Raw genomic sequence first — 25,126 nt, 5'->3', positions numbered from 1 at the left:
TGTAGATCATTTTCTTTTTGAACTCCACATATTCCATAAAAATAGAGTGGAGTTGAAAGTCAAAATTAAATTATTAGATGGCACATATTTCATCCATTTATAGACCATTGAAAAATATTAGCACTATCTAATCCAGCTTATCAATAGTATCCTTATATAGTTTTCTGTATTACCTCAATTTTTCCAAAACATATTCTTCGTTTTTCAGGCTCCTCTTAGTAAATTAATCTACTACGCGATTGTACTACACGTGCACCACTTATTTGTGCTGATCTATTCACCCGTCGATTTTGTTATAAATATTCATTTCTCACCCTGACCTGACCTAACCACCAAACAATGAAAAATAATCTAAACCATTGGATGTCCCAATACAATTCCGAATAATCAAAATTCCTCGAGGTAACGGAACTATACGTCGGTTTTTGTTGTATCCCAACAGCCGGAAGCGAGGGAGATTTAGCATCAAGTTCGGAAGGCGACGAGGTCAGTCGACTGGTCCTAACTTCCGACCAGACGTCCGGCCACTGTTCACCGTTTAATCGTCGCCAGTTCCCGCGGGATTCCGGCTGCTACGACGCCCACAAGAATCCCACCAGTCGACGAACCGTAAGCCCGGAGTCTGGAGCGACTACCAAGCTGCCCAGAGAGAACAATCTCGACGCCACAGCGTCCGCGAAGGGTATCGGTGGCGTCAGCGCGGAAGGGAACACCGTGTCCGATGGGAAAGACGACTTTCATCCCAACATACCCATCGTTGGGAGCGTGGTCAGCCAGAAGGAAGCTCCCTTCGACAAGTCACCATTGTTGCGTAGCGGGAACATACGATTCATGACGAAAAAGGGAAACTTTGGCGAAACCGTGGTGATCGAGGACGCCTGCGATAGCGGACAGAAGCTTGGTAACCTGGTGAAATACGTGGTGGGGAGCAGCGACATTGGCCTCGAGGGTCCAGGCAGCGTTCCTGGCCTCGGACAAAGGGGTTGTATTAGTGAAAAATCCAGCGACTCCGGAGTCAGCTCATCCAGCATCAGCTCGGCGCCACCGCCTCGGGACAAGGCTCTAGCCAGCGTTGCTTCAGATTCGCCTACCAAGAACTTCGGGAACTTCACCAGGGCATCGCCCACCTCTCAACCAGCCAACAAGACTCAAAACGGCGACTCTGGATACCCGTGAAGAGTAAATGTAACGTTTCGATTCATCTTGCTTCGACGATCCGTGTCCAGTTTGGTTGTCAGAGAGTCATCGCGTTGTTCGTGTGACACAGGGTCGAATGATATTGCGAGTTGGCTGGCAAGTGGCAGCGTTTCGACAGGTTGGACGGATGACAAGTTGAATCTTCAGGAACGTTTTCTCGAATTTGGAACGAAACGATACCAAAGTAGGGTTTAGAAGTTTCCAATAGTCAACACTAGAGATCTCCGCAACCGAGCGAAGTACGCTGAGAGTGTCACCTGGTCTGTACAAGATCAATGGAAAGGTTCGGTAACATGTCAAACATCCTCGTTGCTTCTAACGATAATGGAATAGAGGAAGAAAATTGTTTGTGGAAAGTTCTTTTTGTAACGTCAAGAGCAAATTTTTTGATGGCTCTGAAAGGGAAGAGTGGAAAATCTGGTAAGAGTCTTCAACGTGCCCTGATGAAATTTTAATGAATCACGAGATACCACTTCTGAGACAAAGACTTAATGGTAATTGGGGCACGGGTTCAAGTGGGGCACATGTGTACGCGAACCTTTCCATCGATTTTGCATCATCGAGTCCAACCACGGCCGCACACGTTCGATCCACCTTGTAAATATTACGACATAGAAGTTTGCTTTAATTTCGCCTCACATAACACGGAATCGTATCTTAAAATACATCAGATCGAAGGAAATAACGAGGTGCCTTGGTACCCTTTGTTGCCTTAACGATCCTTTCTCCTCGTTACTTTATAATCAAAGGTACGCCGCCACCGTTTTTTATTTTTCATTTTTTTTTGTTTTAAGCAAGAATTCCAGCTTCATTTGTCCCTTCCTAAATTTCAATATCAAACAAAGGATGTACTTCGTTATTCCCATCTTGAATTTGTAAAAAATCTCGAGTAAAGGAGACGCAACGGATGGCGAGAGGTGTAAGAAACAGAATTTAAGCAGTTTTAACGAGGAGAGGCCGCGGCGAAGTTTCTCCAGGAGTTCGTGGCTTCGCACGAACGGAACGAATTCGGGTGGTGAGGTTTTGAATTGAGAGAGAGGGTTGGGGAGAGAGGGAGAGAGACGAGAAAGAAGAAATTACGTCACTGCCTGATCGCTTCACGATCTCGTCTGTTATTTTCAACGCTCGTGTAATTAATAATTAAATAAGCGAATATTATGTGATACAATAGCAATATACGTCCCCCTAATGTGTAGATAGGTAAAGTAAAAGCCTGTAATAAAAATACGACCGTTGAGGAAACGATTGAACGAGATACGACGGCACGATAACGATCATTTCACAGTTTTATTACGTTGTATAGGTCTTCTTAGCGATTATCATTTTTCTCGACGAAGTGACTGATTCTTTTAGATTAGTGACTCTTAGATTAAAGACTGCCAAGTTTTTCTACGAGAAGGAGAGTCGTTCATCCTTTGGTTTCTAAGCTGTTGCTACGTTTTGTCGGTTTATACTAACCGTGAACGGAAGAGTGAACTGCACTTTTGGCTACTCTTGCCAATTAATACTGCTGAAGAGCATGAACCGATTAGCCCTCTATAGCCCTTGTGTATTCTGAGGTCACATCCCCATGTATCTATATTATCAAAAAATTCTTGTTGATAATAATTGTTAATTAGAATTTCTGAAACGAAGACGATACACTTGGCAACTAGCTTTTATTGAAAGTTATACCCTTCTTAATAAATTTCATTATCAGTGCTTAGGAGTTATAGAGGGTTAATGTTCTCCTGTTTGCCTCGAAATTCGAGCATGCAAGGTGAAAAGCAGCAGGTTTGGTTAAAACACTAAAGTGAGAAATCTGTGGAAAATTTAAACATCTTTCTTCCATACTAGTTGTCTCATTCATTATTCAATTTTATTATTCAGTATCATTACAGAATGGGATACCAAACGTTGCCATGCAAAAGATCTTGTTTCCTTCTAAAAATAATGGAAAAAGAAGTCCGAAACATTTTTTTTCATATTACAAAAAGCACCATTTTTGATAGTCATGTTTGATACCTCGTTGGTATTTGCGTCCCATAGTTGTAAAGCTTACAGATGCCTACGATACTTGAGTTTCGATTATTAGAGCGACGTTTGGAGTACAGAAACATGTATCCAAGGATATTTTGATATCTGTGCAATAGGAAGCAACATTAAAGAAATTGTAATTGCGTTTGTTTTCTTAGTGTTAAAAAAATTCTACGAAGCTATTATTCAAGACATACATATTTACAATCTGCATATCCATCTAAATGCAGCTGGTAGCATCACTTCTTAAGATTTATTCTAAACAGTTTTTTCATTTATTTTTTTTTTTTCTAGCATAAACGTCTCATTTCAGAGGAATACATTACTAGTACACGATCGACAATCCCCATCATCGATGCAACTTAGTTCTTCGACAAGATGGTAACCTGTACATGTGTATATTCACCATGCCACGTGAAACGTTGAAAGTTACAAAGTTTTTGTATGTACATACAATACGCATAGAAACCTAACGATGTTTTATATTGACCCAACCTTTGCCAAAACATTAGACTATACAAATCTATAAATATACGTACGTTATATATAACACCGTTGGATCTTATGTACATCTTTTGTATAGTGTAAAGTGGTAGTAGAGTTCGAAAGGGCAACGCGTAAACGAAATCAGAAACGAAATCTACGCGAGGTGAAAGAGAAAAAAGAAATCAATCGATCGACGGCACAGAATCTAACTCGATTTGTACGCATCCGAGATATTATAGATCGCATTACTGTAAATAGAAGCCATGTACTCATTTTCGTCGAAAAAGAGTAACTCGATCATTGTCGAAGACGACGGAGACTGATGAGCAAGCGTTAGAAGAAATCTTGTAGAATTTAAGATGCATGTTCACCTTCTTCATTATTATCGATTTACGAGTAGTTTTTTGGGAAATTTACTTCCCCCCCATTTTTTCGAACGCTATTTCGTACGACCATTGACGAATGGAAAGCAATTATTGTACATGTGAAATTTTGTCGTCCGCGACTCGACTGGGGGCGGGGGAGGCGATGACACGCACGACTCGATTTTTGTTGACACGTGCTGCTTCCACAACTGCGACTGATTTGCTGTATGTCTTTCGTGGATACGTGGGGCGTCGTGTGATTCTCGAACAAAAGAAAAGAAAACGAAATTCACGAGAACTCGAACACGTTGTAGGTGATAATAAAAGACGAACCCTGCGGTTATGTTGAATTAAGTACGGGATGCCCTCGTCGATAGGCATCGATATCTCCAAGCAGTGACTCTATTCAGAAGTTTGACAGTTTTAGCAAAATAAATTAGCGAAATGAAAAAAAATCTTTATTATAATAATACACGAATTAACGATAAACGCTGTAGCTTATCCGTTCCATCGAGAGTAACATTATTTGTAGAGAACGAGTCAGGATGAAAATGAGAGGGAGAGAGAGAAAGAGAGAGAGAGAGAGAAAGAAAGAACGAAGAGGGGTGGACGAATGCGTGAGAGATGTTAATTGACGACTACTTTACGAGAGTACGAGTAGGCACGATAGTGATTTTATTAGCTCGGGGAGTACGCAGCATTCGATGTACAAAAGAAGATACATTCTAATAGTAGACACAATAAGCTGTAATTTAGATAAGTAATTCGAGAGAGAAGAGCTTCGAAAGGAAAGTTAAAGGAGCCTAAGCGCGCCCATGTTCGAAAATGGGAATCGGTTTGTTCGCGAACGTCTAACGAAACGAAATGGCCACCGTCGGAGAAAAACGTCAAAAGCATTGTGTCTAGAAGGTCGTTAAAAATCGCTAGTGAAACATGATTAAGCATCTACTTAGCGGTCTAGTCTACCTATTCTTGCGAAGTTTACAATTCGAGGTATAATGATGTACATAAAGAAAATAAAAAAAATAACGAAACTAATTAGGAAACGGCGAATCGTGTCAGTGCACGTACGCTGAACATTTTTATATGCTAATTTTGTATTTATTCATTAATTGCGGGGTTTACAGAGGTCACAATTCGTAATTCTTATTGTCTCTTGGTTCTCGTATGATTTTCGACGATAACTGCTAATTTATTGACGGTGAATAAAAATAAACGACAGAATACGCAGTCTGGTTTCTTCTTGTACCCCTCCCGAATAATTCCTAAAATCCTGATTTGGTATTTTCAGAGTGCAGTTGAAAGTCCAATTCAAACTAGTAATTTTTAGTAGAAAGGTAAGGAGCTAAACTAGGTTACGAATAGAATATGACACGAAATGAATACGTCAGAGTGAATAGGAGCTAACACGACTTCACTGTTTTCAGTCACTATTTAACTTGTTAAGAAAAATGTTTCCCAGATTATATGTAGGTGCTTTCAGAGGTGAAAAATACAGCAAATACGCTGTCAGGGAACACGGTCGGCCTTTTGAATGGGAGCTCGTTCGCCAAAAAGTACGTCATAAAAGAGATGCCCGTCAGTCGGATGAACTTTCCTTGAAAGTGCGATAAAAAGCATTTAGTAATGTATGTAAATGCACCCTTTGAGAATCATTTCGAACGTAACGACGTGTACGTGTCCATTTGTAACCTTTATTTCGGGCCCCTTAAGAGAACCGAAGTTACTTACTTTTAGTGGAGCTGCATTATGATGGCAATAACTCGTCGAATTTCTTTTCCTGTTAACGGCGCCGACCACGTGAGTAAATTCGTTGCCCGTTTGGCTTGAAATCTAATTTAACTTTTAAAGTCACCGCGCGAAATTACAAAGATTAGTGGCGATTCTCGGGGTTGCCCCGCGAGATTTCCAACTTCGTCTAGTTTCATGTTCTTGGCCTGGTGGGCTGAATGAGGATTACCATTTTTAGGTATGGTACACAGTATTCGTGATAAAGGAATGTACTATTCATCTCTCGCGAATGTAATCCACAAGTTGATTAATAACATCGTTCAAAACAAAGTTTATAAAGTACCTATCATCCGACTCGTAATTATTTAATTTCGTGAAATTATTTGCTGGAGAAAATTGAAAAATTATGTCGGAAAAATATGGTTCAACTATGGTTGAAATATGGTCCATCTCTTAGCTGGAATAATTAAAAATTAATTTCTGACAATAGTTACATTAATTATTAACAACATTTGTTCAAGCAATGACCGAGAGTATGACATTACTGTAATATTACACCGCGCGGACAGCGGTAGATGCTTTTTCTAAAAATGTTCAAGATCCTCACTAACCAATGAGTACCTAGTTTGTGATTTTAATCATCGACCAATTACATTTCTCTTAAGTAGTGCTCCGACGGCCTAATAGTTTCCGAGATATTGGATCACATAAGTTTTGTCCCTCTAGATCGCTGAAATATCACACTGTGCGCTGGTGCATTGTTCCTTTCCGTCGATTGCTCATCTCACACGGTAGCGATTCAGCTAAATCGTTCAGGTTGCATTTCAATCTGCGGCACTCTGACTTAGCAACCCAGTGACGATTCAGCAGAATCTCATCCTCTAGTTCCAAGCATCGACCCATAGGTGCAGTGACCCTAAAGCTAGCGATTTTTCGAGCCAAAGACCATCCCAAGTGTATCGTGATGATGAGAACAGCGCACCGGTGTGAGGGAATCTTTACTTTTGCAATGTATGCAGAACTCATGAATTAAATGCCTATACTCTTACGTAAATACAGTAAGCAACCCTTTATACCATTCACTACCGTGCAAATTTAAAGCGTTTTGCTTTGGCGTCAAGATTTAATACAGATGTGTAATCTAGGTTATTATTTTGATAATAAAAATTGATATTAAATTTGTTGTTTTAAAAAGAAAATTTACGATCTACTTTTACAATAATTCGTGGCTCAGAAGGCTGTAAACTTAACCCCTGAGTAATTTCGATCAATTTGAACTACGAGACATCTCATAGTTGGCAGCGTATGGGTTAAGACTCTTGCATCGGAAACAACTTCTAGCTTACAATGTTTAACACCCTAGGCCAGTTCCACTTGCGATTATGCTTCCAGCCACCTGTCTCCAAAACGATACTAACGACCTTGAAAACCCCGAGGAAAACTGTTTTCGTAAATAATTTTCAGTCTGCTTTCAAAACCATTCGAATTAGTATGTCTGAAGCATTGTTCCGTATCGTCAGCGAACCAGGAGATAATTAGGTGTGCTTTTCCTGGTGAGTCATCCTGTACATTTGCTCCCTACCTCGCAAAATTACAAGATATCTCGATGTTTCCACGAAATACTCGAGACACGAAAACTCGAGAATGATACTTACCTCTGGCATCGGTAATTACATCCGATCCACGTTAATTAGTGCAGCTCGGGTTTTAATTCTCGGCGGTGTGCCAGCATGTAACACATCCGTCAGTGTGCTTTGTGGGTGCTAGTCAATCCCTGACTCTAATTAGGAAATCGGGATAAACGTTTCATTCGGAGGAAATTCATACGAATAATTTTAATCGGGTGATTGTATTAATATCCAGGTTTATACATTGGCGCGTCAATCGAAACCGTATTGGATTTCATTCGACAAGTCGACTTACCAACATAGAGCAGCATTCCATAGAAATTGGGACAAAGTCTGAGGATTCAGAGTTTCGCGGAATCATTAAGAAAAGTTAACGAATATTAAAAATTTTTATTAGTATCGGGGCGATGGAACCAATTGTATAAAAGTTGAATTATTGAAGTGGTGTATTATTATTATTGATCCATTCACTGCCAACTAGGAGATGTCTCGTAATTCAAATTGATTGCAATTACTCGAGGGATAAGTTTATATCCTTTTGAATCACGAATGATTGCAAAAGAAGATCATAAATTTTCTTTTTAAAATAAGAAATTTAATATCAATTTTTATTATCAAAATAATAACCTAGATTACACATATGTATGAAATCTTGGCGCCCAAGGCAAAACGCTTTAAATTTGCCTGGCAGTGAATGGGTTAACCAGTGCTTCATTAGAACCTTCAAAGGACCACACGCGTGACTTTTTCACGTTTCTGGTTTTCGGTACATTTTGTTTGACGTAACAGCGATGCTCTTATATCGTCTTAACAAAGGAAGGAAATAGACATTACGAGTAAAGGCACGTGTTGATCGAGGGAAAACCAACTGCGAACGCAAGGGGGAGAAAAACCATCGTAAAGCGGGCGAGAAGAGCGTTGATTGCGCTTCCTGCCTTTCCATCATTTCACGGGATGCATTACAGCTGCTAATTTGACGGAAATTAACGCCGACGAAGAGAAGCTAGTGTTTCTTGCGTGCTGAAACCATTCGTTTTCGCTTGGCGCTTCTGTAAAATGCGAGAGGTGATCTCAGGAAGTCGAAACTAATGATTGATCAACGTCTGGATTCAGTGTCCTCATTTCAACGACGTTTGCAGATAAAAGTTTCATTTCTTAGTTCAAATTTGTAGAAAAAGTCAATATTCCATTCATTTAGAGCAAGCACAACAAATGCCAATTCAATTTGAATCATTATACAACAAATAAAAAATACATTTGTTCAATATATTTCTTTTAATAATATAATAATAATAATAATAAGAATAATAATAAAATCTTCAAAATAAGAGTTTTCTTTTTAATTGAATGTGTCGTTTTCTTGATGCTCTCGTGACAGGAATTATTGGTTTCTCCGAGTAAATTTAGCCCAAGCAGAACTGCCGTACAGAAAACTGACACAGATGTAACAAGAAGCGTTGCAATTATATCTACAGGATTATTTCTTTAGCGGATAGCTACTGCTGTACGGCTTAGCGATGTCTTTGGAAAAAGCTGGTTTTAAAACTCCACATAAATCCATCTGGCACATTCATCCGTTTTAAATGGCGTAAAAGACCGCAAGACATCGCAATCCATTTAGCGCAGCCCACTTTCTGGAATTACGTCGGGGGAACGTGAATACGTGTTTGTATATGTACAAACACGAAAAACGAAGAAATACACTCGGCAAAAATATTCAAAGACGCTCGATGCTGATAACACTTTCAATTACGGAAAATAATTATAGAATAGATTAGACGTTTTCTTGCCGGAATCACGAATGCTAACCATTTCTGTATCGAGATGGTAATGAAATAAAGAGATTACTACTACTATCATTATGTTATACGAATAAATATACTTTGTTTGATTGCTTCAGTTGACTGTTTAAATACAAATACTTGGCACCGCGGTGTAGCGAGAAAACTTACAGGAAACCAGAAAGAAGAAACTTGCTTCTTGAAACTCATATAGGTATTTTCCACCGATGAAAGCACTATCTTGATCTTTGCCTAACTGTAAATAGAGGTAAAGGTCCACGAGCAGTCGGATTCTTCGTATTAGCTGAAGGAATAAAAAGCAGTTGCTGAAGGATCCGCAACCTGAAGATCGTCTGAATGGATATCCCCTTCGTCTCTTCGTTTTCCTTCGCCCTCCGATCTTTTCTTCCGACTTTTCCGGGCAATGAAAACGTGGTTACAGTGAAAAGCATCCTTCCTTTCGACGGAAACTTTAAGACGCGAGAGAACAAGGAGAGGAAGGCGAAGTAGACAGTCCTGGGCGATATTTGATCGCCGAGCCACTCTTACAAAACTCCAACGTCCGATAGCGAAAGCACTCTCTTTTTCGTTTGGACCTCTCGATATAACTGCTCCCTTTCATTCAAAATCGTCTATTTCTGTTTTCGCGGCTGACAGGCGAGGCCTATTACTTGAATAGAACAAAATGGAGACTGGGTATGAACGAATCGAAACGTAACATTTCGTGATTCGAGGAACTTATTGCTTTATATAACGTTAATGATTCCATTCGATACAAATAAATCAATGTTAGAGTCCAAGAGTATGCAACCGAATATATTTGGAGCGGAACGCTTCGATAATATTCCTTGCGCTTTTACAAGAAGAAGGAATAGCAAGCTGCGAGGCTATTACCTTAGGACACTCGAGATCACGGGCGTTAATTTCAATGTGTCTCGAAGTGGCTGAGCCAGGATTGCGGTGGTCGTATTGCACACAGGTAGCGAAAAGGGACGTGTCAGTGTATATGCGTATAGAGAAGTTGGTAAAGAGTGTTGATAGTCCGGTATTGTTGGTGAATGGCGTCGGTAAGCGTACGAGTGGTAGGAAGCGGCGAGACGAAGAGCTCTTCTTGTTTGAGCGCTGTGGTGCTTGTGTCAGCGTTGCACCCTACCACTCTGTCGCGTGAACACAATCACGTGTTACATTTTTGAAATGATCGAGTAACGTCCAACAACACGTGAGCATTGTTGTCCACAAATTAAGCCAAAAAATTGAGCATTGCGAGGATTGTCGTTGGTTAGAGTAAAGTAAATAGAGAAAATGATTAACAATTTATAATTTACAATGGAACAAGCTAGTTTTCGCAGCTACCGGTGAAGGACCCGTAAGATATCCCGGTGGTGTCTCACTCTTTCCACTCCTTCTCGCTCCTTCTTTTTGGCGAAGTTGGCCGCACCTGAAAGTCTAATGAATAATAAGAGAGATAGCTACAAGCTGTCGAGAGATTTTATCGAGCCCACTGTCAACATCCAACTAATATCGCGTACAACGTGGCGGATTAATTGGAACTGCCCCGAGATCTAAGCAGCATTTTCATGGGCTTAAATCGCGTTCGCATGACACCGGTGTATCCAAACACTATGACCCTCGGCAAGGAATGAACTTTCCATAGCCTTTGAGAAGGAGTTGTGATAACCAACGACCCAGAAGTTGCGCGCGGCATAGCTTCAGGGAATAGGACGTTGTCACTCTGTAATTTCTCGTTTCTTACCTTGTGTGTTCCCAAACGGACTCACTTATGTCATTCCCGTGTTGTCTCTTACATGTGAAATAAGAGAAACGTTTGGTGACTTTAGCACTCGAGTCACGGCGCGACTTGGTACGTCATAGTACAGAGTTGGTCGAGCCTGACAAACTTCAAGTTCAGAACATTATTTAAATTTATTTACAATGAACTAACTTTAATACTCGTAAAATATTTGATAACGTTAGCGTCACTAGGAATAGTTTAAGATTATAAACCGTTGCATTATTGAATATATCTATTTTTCATGTTATTATTTGAACAATTATTAAAGGTATATCTAGATATGGAAAAGTGGCATGGCGGTCAATGTTGAAGTATACATTTTTCAAAATTTTAACTGTGGCTGTCGAAATTTGGTATTCCCGATTTCTTTTGAGATTACAAGAACTACTCGTACCTGGTATCATTCTAATTAGTTAAATTAACTTATAACGTTCAAAGTTTCATCGTTTCATTAGGTCGCGTATGTAGATGCAATCTCGATAGTAATGAATTTAATGTTAGCCGCGTGAATCGTGATATAAACTGGTCATATTTTATCGCTCTATAAACCTCTTCATCAAGGATTCGTAACTGACAATGGATAATAATTTATTATGGTTGATCGTAAATGGAAGATAAATCAATGTTGAAAAGTATTAATTACTATAATAATAAAATATAAAAATTATGATTAAAGATATGTAGGATAAAATATTGTTAAAAAAAAAGAAAAAAAGAAAGCCTTTATAAGAAACTATAAATATTATAAGATAATTAGTACTACAACGTGATATAGATTAAGTATTGTTATAAACCTGCGTAAAATTGTAAGCCAGTACGAAATGTACAAACACGTAGTAGTGCAATATGGATCACTCATCCTATGTACTTTAAATAAAAACGTAAGCGTAAACGTACCAGTGGCATCATCGGTGGGAAAACGCCAAAGTTCATAGTGATAATAGTTCCCACCGTTTCTGTAAGAAGGCGCCACTGATATATTTAAAGATGAATAACAAGACTTAAATACAGTTTGATTAAAAATTTTTAATGTAGATAATATTTAACAGTATAAATACAGTATACAAATTTAAAAATGCACAGAGAAACTTGACACTTATAAGATATGTAAACAGTATATGTGTTCATATTCATTTTTCGAGTACATAATTATATTACTTCGTTTTATACCGATTATATAGTAATAATTACATAGAAATATTTAAATTAAAATTCTAAATTGATTTTATTCTACATTTTTAATGTATAACTGGTACTTGGAAATTGTGAATCTTCAATGCTGATTGAATTCACGATTTTGTTATGCATACTAACTAAACAGACCAATCTAGTGAAACATAAGATACATATTGAACAATTTCAAAATAAAAGACAATATTGACTCTAAAAATTTAATTGTCTGAAGAACAATAATTGTACGTAAAATCAAAATAAGTATTTCTATTTTATACACATGTTGCCATCTATCCATTAATGCAAGGTAAATGCGTCGAGAAGCACGAGAGCTAAATTCACTCAGTCTAACCACCGTATGATGAAGTTTCACGTGCTCGGAGCATAATTTTTCTATGTAGATGGAGAAAATATTTAGTTACAAAATGATATTTTTCTGTAATTTAATTTTAAACCATACATTTTGATTATTATACTAAAAGTATCATCTTACCTGTTTCGGTAGTATGTAATTCCTCATACGTTGCTGGTAAATATTTATCCAGCATTAGCTCAGCATGATCAGTACTAGTGTCTACAGTCTTTAAAATACTAATTCCCGTTTCAGTTGACATGACTTTGTCTGCTTGTTGCCAACTGTATACTCTAAAGTAATGCACCTTGTAATAAGTAAGTAAAGTTATGACTCTGACTTTATGTTTGGTTTCTTGCTTTAAATCAGTAAATGTTTTAACAGCTGGTTTAAGATGTTTGAAAACAATGGACTTGGTACGATTTAATATCTGAAATAATATAAGTAGATATTCGTTAAATAAATTATGTGTAGTTTATAAAAAGAACAGGAGTATTGTACAGAAACATTATAATATGTATTACTTGATTTGGTTCTTCTTTGATTATAGGTAGATTTACTTCTACATAATCAAGTCCTTGACAAAGCGTTTTGTCAAGAGTATAGATTGGTTTCTCCATTAATTTAGCTACTAGTAATGACTTTCCAAATACAGTGCTGACGACATTTTCCATCGCGTCGAATGCCCAATGAGTAAACATATTTGTTCCTTTCATACGATCGTATACCTTCGTAGATTTATCCCATAAATAATTCACGCTTGGTATTTTGCGGGCACGCTCGATTGCCCGCATTTTATAATCGAAATCTGACAATTCTGCTTCCATGTTAACAGCGAAATGTTAGATAAACAATTCTCTATTAATGAATAAACAACCTGCAATACACATTAGAGATATACATATAACTTTTGCTTAGATACACATATGTCATTATCTGCATATTGTTAAGGGTACTGACCCTATAGGTCTTATGTCACTTAGCACAAAGATATATTCGCATTATAGATTTTATTTGATGCGTTTCATGAGTAACGTTAGCGTTAATATTTAATAGAGTGAGCTAGGAATGTTTGAATACAATGGAAATACATTCTAACAGAACAACACTTATCAAACCACTTTTACCAAACATATGGGGAAGAAATACGAATTATTTAATATTCCAAAATTACCGTCACAATAAAGAGAAATACGTACTTAACAGCTGATATAATCGTTGCTTTTCGAATATAAGTACTTACGCTTTCTATATTTCACTCAGTAACGAAATGTGCACCTTGATCTCTGAGTCATTTTACTGTGGAATTTATTTGTTCGACATCCAACAATCGCGGCATGGATTACTTATTTTTCTTCTACGAGGTATCGTTAGCCTCTTGCATTTTTCACAATACGATATCGTCATTCCTTTAAGAAAGTAATTTCAGTACGGCAGTATCGCGTCTTCCTAAACTCTATTACTTCAAACTTTCAACGAGTTGTGTCCACGAATGAAATCTCCTACGAGCCATTTCACATATACATATAAGATTTGACATCATAATCATCAATTTTCTTCACGAGGTCAAGATTTCACAATCAGGCAGTCGGGGTCCGAGTCTCGTCATGCTACATTCTTTTCGTTATTCTCCGTTTGAATTTATGCGAAAGATGTTTAGCGAAACCTTTCACGTTAATTAATTTTCCTCGTTATATGTATATAAACTATTCCAGATGATTTTCTACGCTTTTATTAGAAAATAGTAATATACGTATTATATTGAAATCATCCAAGGACATAATAATGGTAGACGTCGATGATAATGTATCTGGTTTGCGAAAGAAAGGTGAAAAGGGTAACGGTGTTGCGAATGTGTGGGTGCAGTCGATTTATATTAATAAATAGTCAATATATTCCTGAAGTAGTCGTGCATTTGGAGCATCCCGATAAAAGTTCTGTTTTTAACGAGATAAAAAAATTATTATTAGAAACGTATATAAGTAATCTGTCTGATTAGTAGTGCAAACTTTTCGCTCCTCTGTAAAGAGAATTTTCAGTGAAACTACATACGATCTATTTAGCTCATAATAACGCATCATCTAATTTACAGAGAAAATAGCAAAAGATAGGTGGACAATACGGAATCTACATTATTCAATGGAGTTACTTATATCGACGCGTTTAATTTTCATATTTAAAACAGAACGAATTTTGTGAAGGACCTGATATAAGCTGTTAGATATTAGCTGCTATTTTTCGAATCGCGATGTTTAAATTTAGTATTATTTATCAATTCTGTTGCAAGATGTTAATATAAATTACAATATGATGTATGGAGAATAAGACACATAAGTCTTTATGCGCATATGATACATAGTTTATTAGGTGCTTTTACAAAAACTATAACGATGATTGTTGTATTGTACTCTTACTTTGATGTATGTCGTATGTAGTTAATTTTTTAGTCATTTTGAATTTGTATATTCATTTAACTTGTAAGACTAGTTTTTTTTTATACCTCCACCACTTGCCCCCTCCACCGCTAATGTAGCAGAAATACTTTTGGACACAATTTCAAAATTAAAAATCATTCGCACTGCATGGACAAAAAGAAATTCGACTGTTACGGTTTTTTCTTTCCATGACTAAAAAACAACTCGATGTATCTCGATGGCAGCAAGTCTTTCGATAAGTTACGAATTCAATCGCAACGCAATTCCATGATCGGTCTTCAAAAGACCAAGTGAGACATATTCTCGAAATTTCATTAATTCGTGACTCACTATAGTTTTATTAAATGCCCTTCTTTAACATTTTACACAACGTCTGACATATAAAAACATTGTCTACTTTGATATGTTTGGTAAACAATTGTAGGAAATACGTATAAAAATATGGTGTACTATTATTACACGACCACAAGTATTGTCACCCTACTTTTTCTCTTTTTTCTCATCAGCTGTACATTGTTCTCCTTTATTTTCGTTCTCTTTATCATCTAAACTCAAGAACTGCGTTAAGTGAAGAATCGATATAACGCTTGATATATATGGAGCAACATCCTCTTTCTTTAGAGTCTTTAATTGCGCTGCAACCGAATGGTACACGCGATTTGCAGTCTTAGACGATAATTGACCAATTGTTTGTACCGTGTGTAGAACCTTGTTCTCGTCGGCCGACACAGGAACTGCAACACGTATTTTACATATATATTAGACATAGAGTTACGATGCAAAGTTGCAAAGCAGCGATTCACTTTCATCATGCTCAAGTCTTCGTATAATTAAAATAATATTTTGTTTTTCTAATTACATCGAATAAAGTCGCTAAATGAAATAAATAAAATAACTTGAACTCTTTGGTTGCCACGAGTCGATCTGTCGGATTTCGGTTCCAATGCAAAGATCGATCTGTGGCATCCAAAGGGTTAATAAGTAAATATACGTTATATATTACGTTTCTAATACCTCTTAGTTACTTATCAATTATACCTGGCAAATGTTCTTCGCCCTCAACAGGAGGGAAATAGCGATTCAGTAAACCATTAATAAGAACGCTCGTATTATCCACGCCTTGTACAGCCATAGTCCCATACTCTGTATTTAACAACTCGTTCGCCTTCTTTATACTGATATCTTTGAGTGTAGATGCTTGTTGGGTTGCTGATTCTTTTGCAGCATGAAGTTTGTCTATTGTTGGTTGCAAAGAAGTGCTCATCACGGCTTTAGCTGCATCGTAAATCTGTAATAGGGAGAACGCGTATTTCAATGAAATTTGCATGCACCTTCGATACTCCATGTAATCATATATTTAAGATTTCTGTAATGATAGTGGTCTGAAGGACGATTGAGCACTAAGTACCAATTATAAAGTATTTAATTCTGGTTATATAAAAATAGCAGCACATTATAGAAACATTATTTATAAAGAAAATCTATCTAGCTGTATTTAACTTTTTCCACTCGCCTGCTCTGGTGGTTTTGTCATCATGGGCACTTTTTGTTCAACTATGTTCAAGCCTTCGCATAATTTGTTGTCTACAGCTGTGATTTGCCCTTCAAATTTTTTCGCCAACGGCGCAGCTGTAGCAGTGGCATAAGTAAGTCCAGCTTCGGCATTAGTGAGTGCCCAGTTGATTAAATGATGAGAATCTTTCAGATAGGAATACGTGGATTCCGTTTTCTCAAGTGCGGAGTGTATAACAGGAATGTTTTTTACGCGATCGATTACTTCGAGATGAGGCACGCTTTCTGAAGCGACGTTACCTGCGAGAGCTTTATCTGTAGCTTCTGCCATTTTTTCTGAAAAAAAAGCAAAATATCAGTAATTCGCACAATTATTGCGCTATGCTATTAGTGTTTAATAACACACTGAAAGCTGACAATTTAGCTTGTGATTCATGCAACATGTCTCGCTTATTTAGCTAATAACAGTATTTAGGTCAGAAAAGAACTACAAGAATGTTGGCACCCACGGGGGGGGATAATCTTGTAATAATATATCAATCTCGAACGCAATTATGCATTTGGGGCAATTGCAAACACGCATATTATAAAGAATCATGAACATGCAAAATGAAATCCAGTGCTGCCTCAGTTTATATTCTATACCAATAATTATCCTTTAATTTAAAAAACGTCAAAGTAGAAAACTGTTGCAGAAGGTGTCATTTTACGTTTGGTTATTATGTAATAATAATTTTATCGGATTTCATGCTCTATCTCGTGTTGTATCGCGATTTAAAGTTCAAGTGTTTCCCATGCCTACTTGATACCGAAAATACTTTCCACAAATCTTTGAAATTATTAACGGTGAGAAGATAACATTATTTTGTTGATAAAATTAATATTCAGTGCAAAATAGGCATTTTTATATTTTGTTTATCTTGAATGTTCTTACACGTATTTATTGCAACGTCTAAAAAAATACAGATTACTAATTTGTAAATTGTAATGATAATTAATGTTGAAGCAAATGCTTGAATCAAATATTAACGAAGATAAGTAAAAGATTAAGTGTACATAAATATGTAATTGTAATATGTGCAACACATAAATACTGGTATGCCAAGAAGAAAAAAGATGTGAATAAATCATACAGTGCTAGATCATAGTATGATACTCAACTAGTCATGAGATTACGAGAGAAATTCATGATTCATCCGCTGTAAAAAAAGAGTCCGTTGAAATTATCTGTACAGTTAGACATTCCACAGACAATGAATGCAATGTCATGTTACTACACGCCTCCTATAATTAAGTGTTCATTCACGATTAAAGTTCTCAATGATATATCTATCCTTCGAGCTGTGTAATGATTGTGTCCTTCTACTGTACTGTAATTTAATATTTCAAATTTTCACGAATTTACGAAACATTTCATCAATCGAAAAGCACACTATTGTTGGGTTTTTGTCAGGTTCATCACTATGTACAATATGTATTTCTTATAATAATTGTTGCATTAGTGCTATAAATATCAAGGTAGAATAATACTGTGAAAAGCATATGTATGCCTATATATGCATATATATGCCTTCTTTCATTGCCAAGATATCGATCATAAGTATCAAACATTCAGCCTTCCTTCTATGTATGTCATACGACTTAATTGTAGACGTCAATAAAAATCAGTTTTTTCAAGAAATAATGTTTACAAGAGTTGACATTTTGTTATGTAAGTAATCAACCAATTAGGTGAAAATTATAATACACAAGAAGATATAAGTAATGAAGAAAGAATTAAATTCAGATGGATGGAAGTATGAAGATTTTTATTCAACATGTTTTGTAGAAATAAGTAACTTGAAATCAATTTAATTCGAATTCCCATCGTACGTAACGTGACGCTGTAACATAATTCCGACAATTTCGTATAACGCAATGAGACTATAAAGTATGTCTATGTAGTTCACATGGAGCAAAGCATGGGTCATGGTTTTGTGAACATGCACAGTTCTTTAGGGGATCAATAGCTTAAATTATTGTTTTTTCTAAATATATATCAAATACCCTATTTTTGCATTTTGTAAATACGAGATGTAAGTAGAGTTACGAAGCTTATTTTTTTTTAATATGGACGTATGCGTTTCAAAGACGTGCGACGTTCCCACGAAATGAAAAATCAATATTTGTAACTTAGCTCAAGTTAGTAACTGATGATCTTTATATTACAGACTTTGTTAAAGTTTTAATTGTTCGTTTTCCTTCGGTTTTAATTATTCGTTTCACTTTATCTTTTTTTAAATTAATATTTATAGTTCGTCAGTAGATAATACCTGTTTTATAAATGAAGGAATTTGTACTTTTGCTTTACGGAGATCAATATTTTGTATCAACAATACGTGGAAATAATCGCAAATGTGTCATGGTTATCGCGAAAATACTTGTCATATCCATAATGACAAATTACAATCTGTGATCTGATTTGATTTTTGTAATGATATTACTCATTTTTGGTCTTGATCATACAATTGAAACTTTATATTTGTAGTAATAAAAGTTATGTTTTAGAAATTCTATTATATTTAGTATTTATCATTTTTAATTGTAACTCTAGCAACTATAGTTGTAAATTTCGCGCGGTTTCTTATACCGCGAAATTCGTACTATACTCCAGAACTGTAATAATGGAGCGATCTCTGCATATAAACACTTTATTAAAAACTATAATCCCACAAGTATATGTAAAAATAGTAAGAGTTCGTTCATTCATTCTCAAATGCATTAAAGGGCAAACCATTCAAGTTTTACATATATTTCTTAACTATTCGTACTCACAGCGTTTGATGCAACAGTTAGTATAATGCGGTAACTGGAACACACCAATTCATTCACTTTCACTACGTACGAGAGATTCAGTGATACTGATGACGATGACACATCTACCCAGTGAGTTATAAAAGAAGGGGACGTCCACATGGAGGGAGATACTCTTCAGGGCCGTGAGAAGCATGTAGGTAGTCTAATCAACTTTTCTTTTTCAATTTGAAATAGTTTAAATACCTACAAATGACCAAACAATTGACTACGTTTGTGATTAAATGCTACGCCAGATTAAATATTCATCTATATGTTTTTAACGCATAAAAACTATTTATTTTTATTAAATTTTGACAATTGCAAACCATTAAAAAGCTGTGTTTTAATTGTATACATCTGCTTAAATAAAGATAATTTTATAGTATGTATAATATTTTATTAATAATCGCATTACGGTAAAAATTAAAATGAAAATCAGAATTTGAGTTATAGAACGAAAGACTCGGTGATGAACAACAATTTACTTGTCCGATCGAATAAATGTCACGTACAAAATACTATACGTTAATTTTACATGTTATCTATTACTTAAATAAATTTCCTCTCACCTCTGGTCGAGGGTTCTTTATCGCACAGGTACTGCTGTGAGTTCCATTTATGTTCATGCGCAGCTATAGATACTCGCCTACGCATCTGCTATGACGTGGCGTTACGCCTTACGGTGATATTTCTCTGCATCTATAAACAATCGTAAGCACTACACTTGTCGTCCAACAGTGTAATCATTCGAGTAGCGGTGATTCAGAACTTTTTTTTTTTAACCGTCCTAACACAATATTTTATATCGTAATGTAATATCGTAATTCACTTATTTTGGCGATTTTTTTGTGAAAAAAACTGCATCGTTCGTTCTCACGTAGTGTCATACATGTCCTATGAGCCTTGCATCATTTTACTTGCGTGTCTCCGATGAAAGTTTCCGCGAACCTTGCACTATGCATTCATCCCCCCTCCTACTCATTTTGATTTCAAAATCCTTAAGAGTCATTGGAATTTCTTTGACTATCATCAGAGTACCTGTTTAATAATTTTTTTTCAAATTACTATATTATTATTTTTGCTAATCAATCACTTTATCTCTTTCTAATTAATACTTATAGTTGACTAGCAGATAACATCTCTTTTCTAAATGAAGGAATTTGTACTTTTGCTTTACATAGATCAATACTTTGTATCAACAATACGTGGAAATAATTGCAAATGTGTTATATTTAATATACGTACACAATCTATAAATGGATGAATTAAATGACAACAGGTGATAAAATTTTGTTTTAATAATCAACTTATGCTTATTTTATTTACGTATACACGGCATATGCAAAAAATGTAATAAAACTAATCTACAGCTTCATACTATTTACATGAGCTGAACGTGTGAACGATTAGTAAATAGAAATGTGTGTTCACCGCTGACAAAATAAATCTATAAAAAAGACGATGGTTTATAAGTCTCTCTCTTATAGGCATACGGATACAAAATAAACGTAATATCTTAAATACACTTTATATACCGAAAAATATAAACACTCAATTTATATATTCGAGTATACAACTTGTCAATCGAAAAAGGATGTTACGACAAAAAAAAAATGGAGAACAAAATGCACACTGATAATAAATATGAAAAATAATGAAAGGAGTTCTTTTCTCTGAGTGAACAATAATGAAAACATTAGTTTTTCGTCGGCTTTGTCGGTGTAGCATTCGTATTCGACGTTTGAGCTTGTACTTTTTCGTTTATGGCATGAAGGTATTGCGTGAGCTGCAGAAATTGTAATAAGGAGCTTATGTAGGACTTGAAATTGTCTTTGTTGATGATCCTCAAGTGAAGCAATAAGTTCGAGTACACTCGACACGCAGCTTTATTGGATAAACGTCCAACTGTTTGCAATGTGTGAAGGAGTTTGTCTTCCTCGTCTGTTTTTATTTCTGAAATCGGTATAAATAAACGTTGGATAACGTCGATCGTAGCCGTTACAAATTATTCAAATCTCAGACGATATAAAAAATAGTAATAAATGTATAGAGTGGCCTACCTAGTGACTGTTCGTCTCCTGTCGCGGGAAAATATTTATCGATCAGCTTGTCAACAACAACAGCCGTGCTATCTAAACTTTTAACAGCAGCGCTGCCATAAGACGTTTCCAAAATTTGATTCGCCTTGTTCCAGCTTATATCCTTCAAGTTGGACGCCTGCGATACTATTAAATCGTTGGCGTGCGAAATACTAGAAACTGCTGGCTGGACAGTCTGTAATGCTAGTGTGTACGCATTCTCCAAAATCTAGAATTGAACAAAATATTTTGAGTATCAACGAACATTTGGTGCAAGGATAATTAGGTGAAGTTATTATAAATCCTGTGTGCCTAGGTTGATTCAAAAGAAATTTCCAGTTGTGGACACATATCTTTTTAATGAAAGCATTGATATACTTATATTTTTCGATTGCTCCAAAACCACTAAAAGTGCGGCCACTTTATTATTGTTTTTGCGTTAGTAGGAAAAATGTTTGATTTCTAACCTGCTCAGGTTTCTCCTTAACCATCGGTACTTTTTCTTCGATTTTATCAAGCCCAAGACACAACGTGTGGTCGACGAAGTGAATAGGGTTCTCGAGTTTCTTGGCGATGGGTACAGCAATAGGTACTGCTTGCTTCAAAGACGTTTCCGCAGTGGATAATACCCAGTGTACCAGATAATGCGAATCTTTCACGCGTGAATATGTCGCTACAGATTTAGTCATCGCGCTTTCGACCACAGGAAGCGTCAAAACGCGATGGAAGACCTCGATGTGAGGTAATTGCGCAGCTCCAGACGCCATTGTTGTACGAATTTGCAGTATTTATAACTGATATATCACGATCTAAAACAATGGTTATTTATTAATAGTAATATATTTACTAATACAAGTTCTTATAATAACGAATTAGCTTCCTCAAATAAAACCGATACACCCTGATCGTTTGTTTATTGATGAAACAGAAAATTGAATGAAAGTTTGTTTGTAAGTTATAAATTAAACGAATAAATTGTAACGTAATAAATTAAAAATAATGTGCAAGAAACGTTCACATAATTTTTCGTTTTGTTAATGAATAAAATATGCTACTTGGCTACGATATGTCGTATTTATTTGAATATATTTATTCTTCACGGAGGATGCTCCGTTTTAAATCCAGTGTATGATTATCTCTGCAATTGGTAGCTATTGAAACACTTGAAACAAATGCTTTGAATATGAAATAAACGTAAATACATTTCTCACCTGCTCCAACAGCTTATGCAAAAACAAATGTTATGACACGTAACATGATTCATATTCAACAGATGTGGAAGAATTTAAAGGACAAAGAATTGACAAAAACAACACCGACTCGTTTAAAAACTGAAGGTAATAACTTCGAATTCTTACATTGAGCAAATTTTGTAAATCATTTTAGTCTTTGTTAATAAATTGTGATTTTAAAAGTATAAATTGAGAAAAGATAAATCTCAGATTGAAACACATTCGGGACAACATTTTTACAGTTAATAATTACAGAGATAATCATCTAACGAGATTAAAAGAAAAACATCCTTTATACTTTGCAAGATTTTATAAATTATTATTTCCATAAATGAGTCAGATGGACTCATTTAAATTACAACTTAAATAGGAAAATCGATAAAACTACCACAAACTTGGAAATCGAGTTATATATGCGATATCGCGAGGGGTCAACGAACTTGACGGAAATAATGTATACACATGTACATATACTTCGCCACATATAGCTCTATGTACATTACTTTCTCAACTTTTGCTTGAAGCCACAGTCTCGGACAGGATTTTAGTCCCCAAGTGTCTATTTATACATCACAATGTGAGGAATCAAAAATTGTTGGCAGTTATTTCAATAAATAGAAACTTTCACCTTTATGTATACTATCTTAGTAGATATTCATTTTCAAATAACTGTATTTAATCTTGTTGATATACAATATTATTACTGGATCTTATTTATCATTTATATTATCATTTTTATATTAGATGATTAATACTATTAATTTACTTCTGGTTGTTCAAATATACAACGTCCATATTTTTTCAATAGTTATTAAGATACAATAATTCTGTTTCGTTTGGCAACTGTACCTGAAGTGCCCTGTTCATACAATCAGATAAATCCATAATTTATTCAAATAATTAACTATCGAGGATTAAAGACGATATACAATTTTATGAATTCTACTATTTATTTTGTTCAATTGAAGATACACAATTATTTAAAAAAAAGCGTCTGGCCAAACAAAATGTCGGAAAACCCACTAATAAATGCTATTCGCACTCTATAAATAATGTGGTGCAAAACAGAAAACAGGAAAACCCCCTTCTTACTCGCTAATTAACTCAAAAACAAAAACAACTTAATTTCCAAATAAATGAAAACAATCACACTCAAGTGTCTTCGATCTACATGCCCACCTCTCCTTCTTGGGGGGAATGTAGCCTCCGAAAATTCAGCAACGATCAGCGTAAACGATGACAGAATATTTCGCGAATAATCGTTTTGTGTCAATTTAAAAGCGCGTCGGTTATTATCGTTTCAAACAATCAACTGATAACGCGTCTACACGTGAGGTGAACGCGCGACCTTCGGAAAGTTCTTGAAACAGGAGGAAAATTATTTATAGATCGACGAAGATTAAACTGCGCTGTCACGTCTATCGCCCAAGGTTTCGTCGCGATTCGTATTTGCGAGTTCCGCTTACCTTTCCGTTTTTGTTCCCTCGACGAACGTGTGGTTACGCGCGGAATCGCTTGGGATCGTTCAAGAACTGTGCGTGAGTAGAAATGCGCGTCGTCAAATGCTGGTTCCCATACTTATAACCTGGGCCGTCGCCTGCGCGTTGAGGTTCGGCCTAAACGACCAATGGTAATCGACCGACGACACCCGGTCGCCGCGTTCAAACATGTACCACGAGGTTTCAAAGTCCGCTGTGGCGACTGCGTTTTCGCGTTATCGGGGTTTCTGGAACTGTCACGTAAATGCGAATGAAAATCACGAATCGGTCGCGACATCGAGGACTTTGTACCCACCAATTTTCGTATGAAATTAGACGCGAATACACAGAAATTTAAAGAAATACTTAGAACGGTTAGAAACACTCACGATGCCGCGATAAACATAATAAATAGATAGACCGATATGTTATCACTTGAAATTATTTTGTTTGTTTGTTTTTCGACTTTTACTTTTAAGCTGAGAAATGGAGATAGCTTACAATTGTTTCCAATCTTTACATTGTATTAACTTGTTTTGGTTCTCACGGCAAAATACTTTACACGTGCAGTTTTCTTTCATTCAATTATTGCCTCCTAAGACTTGTCCTGCACTCTGTTTTTGCAGTGGTTCATTATGTTGCTCCCACGGATTATATTTCCTTTTATCCGCTTCAACTCAATGCCCAGTGGCGTATTTATGGGGCCCAAGATAAATGGAGTTTGAGAGCTCCAAATAAAAACTGAACGAACAAAGGAAATTTCTTCCAAGTCTTCCTCGTTTATTTTACAAACTTTTTATGTAGTAAACATGTTTAATATTATAAATACATTTAAAGTGAAACCTGTTGAACATCGCCAATAATATATTTACATTTGAAGAAAACAGTACTTGAAGATTTATTTAACAGGACAATGATGAGTACAATTTTGTTCAAGATATTAATCTCAATTGCAGTAAATTAAAGGGATTAAATGATATGGCTGATTATTGAAAATTAACTCAAAAATAATATTCTATTATTAAAGAAATTTTA

At 36.0% G+C, this 25,126-nt stretch overlaps 4 protein-coding genes across 8 annotated transcripts in view; 1 reads left to right on the top strand and 3 right to left on the bottom strand.

The window, feature by feature from the left end:
* The window catches only part of LOC128873098 (SAM and SH3 domain-containing protein 1-like), a 319,957-nt gene extending 314,669 nt beyond the window's left edge, over nt 1-5,288 (top strand). For all 4 annotated transcript variants that reach the window (XM_054116374.1, XM_054116377.1, XM_054116378.1 and 1 more), the window contains one exon: nt 443-5,288. In XM_054116374.1, the coding sequence (XP_053972349.1) occupies nt 443-1,176 (734 nt within the window). In that variant the 3' untranslated portion in view covers nt 1,177-5,288. The remainder of the gene's footprint in view (nt 1-442) is intronic.
* A 6,714-nt stretch (nt 5,289-12,002) lies between these two features.
* LOC128874383 (lipid storage droplets surface-binding protein 2-like) lies at nt 12,003-14,722 on the bottom strand. The gene is made up of 4 exons (XM_054119130.1): nt 13,765-14,722; nt 13,046-13,398; nt 12,663-12,951; nt 12,003-12,562 (listed from the first exon to the last, which is right to left on the bottom strand). The coding sequence occupies exons 2-4, from the start codon at nt 13,346-13,348 to the stop codon at nt 12,324-12,326; spliced, it is 831 nt and encodes a 276-aa protein (XP_053975105.1). The 5' UTR covers nt 13,349-13,398; nt 13,765-14,722; the 3' UTR covers nt 12,003-12,323.
* Nucleotides 14,723-15,274: 552 nt separating this feature from the next.
* Nucleotides 15,275-19,443, bottom strand: LOC128874381 (lipid storage droplets surface-binding protein 2-like). 2 transcript variants are annotated; one of them, XM_054119129.1, is made up of 4 exons: nt 19,283-19,443; nt 16,470-16,804; nt 15,995-16,244; nt 15,275-15,690 (listed from the first exon to the last, which is right to left on the bottom strand). In XM_054119129.1, exons 2-4 carry the CDS (start codon nt 16,797-16,799, stop codon nt 15,437-15,439), a joined length of 834 nt encoding a protein of 277 aa, XP_053975104.1. In that variant the 5' UTR covers nt 16,800-16,804; nt 19,283-19,443; the 3' UTR covers nt 15,275-15,436. The 2 variants fall into 2 exon arrangements, with proteins under 2 accessions (XP_053975104.1, XP_053975103.1); XM_054119128.1 differs by lacking the exon at nt 19,283-19,443 and adding an exon at nt 17,630-17,651.
* A 1,140-nt stretch (nt 19,444-20,583) lies between these two features.
* LOC128874384 (lipid storage droplets surface-binding protein 2-like) lies at nt 20,584-24,242 on the bottom strand. The gene is made up of 4 exons (XM_054119131.1): nt 24,080-24,242; nt 21,849-22,190; nt 21,364-21,610; nt 20,584-21,256 (listed from the first exon to the last, which is right to left on the bottom strand). Exons 2-4 carry the CDS (start codon nt 22,146-22,148, stop codon nt 21,000-21,002), a joined length of 804 nt encoding a protein of 267 aa, XP_053975106.1. The 5' UTR covers nt 22,149-22,190; nt 24,080-24,242; the 3' UTR covers nt 20,584-20,999.
* Between the last annotated feature and the right edge of the window lie 884 nt (nt 24,243-25,126).

The sequence above is a fragment of the Hylaeus volcanicus genome, chromosome 3 (genome assembly GCF_026283585.1).
Source record: "Hylaeus volcanicus isolate JK05 chromosome 3, UHH_iyHylVolc1.0_haploid, whole genome shotgun sequence".
NCBI lineage: Eukaryota > Metazoa > Arthropoda > Insecta > Hymenoptera > Colletidae > Hylaeus > Hylaeus volcanicus.
The sequence above is the reverse complement of the archived record's forward strand: the minus strand, read 5'-3'. Positions and strand labels throughout refer to the sequence as shown.

Excerpts from the sequence above, each read along its gene's own strand:
- LOC128874383 (XM_054119130.1), bottom strand. The coding sequence starts at position 13,348 with ATGGAAGCAGAATTGTCAGATTTCGATTATAAAATGCGGGCAATCGAG. Across the intron at positions 12,952-13,045 it reads TCAAAGAAGAACCAAATCAA|ATATTAAATCGTACCAAGTC; the intron begins GTAATACATATT and ends ATATTATTTCAG. Across the intron at positions 12,563-12,662 it reads ATTACATACTACCGAAACAG|AAAAATTATGCTCCGAGCAC; the intron begins GTAAGATGATAC and ends CCATCTACATAG.
- LOC128874381 (XM_054119128.1), bottom strand. Across the intron at positions 16,245-16,469 it reads TGACAAAACCACCAGAGCAG|ATTTACGATGCAGCTAAAGC; the intron begins GCGAGTGGAAAA and ends TCCCTATTACAG. Across the intron at positions 15,691-15,994 it reads GGGCGAAGAACATTTGCCAG|TTCCTGTGTCGGCCGACGAG; the intron begins GTATAATTGATA and ends TACGTGTTGCAG.
- LOC128874384 (XM_054119131.1), bottom strand. The coding sequence starts at position 22,148 with ATGGCGTCTGGAGCTGCGCAATTACCTCACATCGAGGTCTTCCATCGC. Across the intron at positions 21,611-21,848 it reads TTAAGGAGAAACCTGAGCAG|ATTTTGGAGAATGCGTACAC; the intron begins GTTAGAAATCAA and ends GTTCAATTCTAG. Across the intron at positions 21,257-21,363 it reads AGGAGACGAACAGTCACTAG|AAATAAAAACAGACGAGGAA; the intron begins GTAGGCCACTCT and ends TACCGATTTCAG.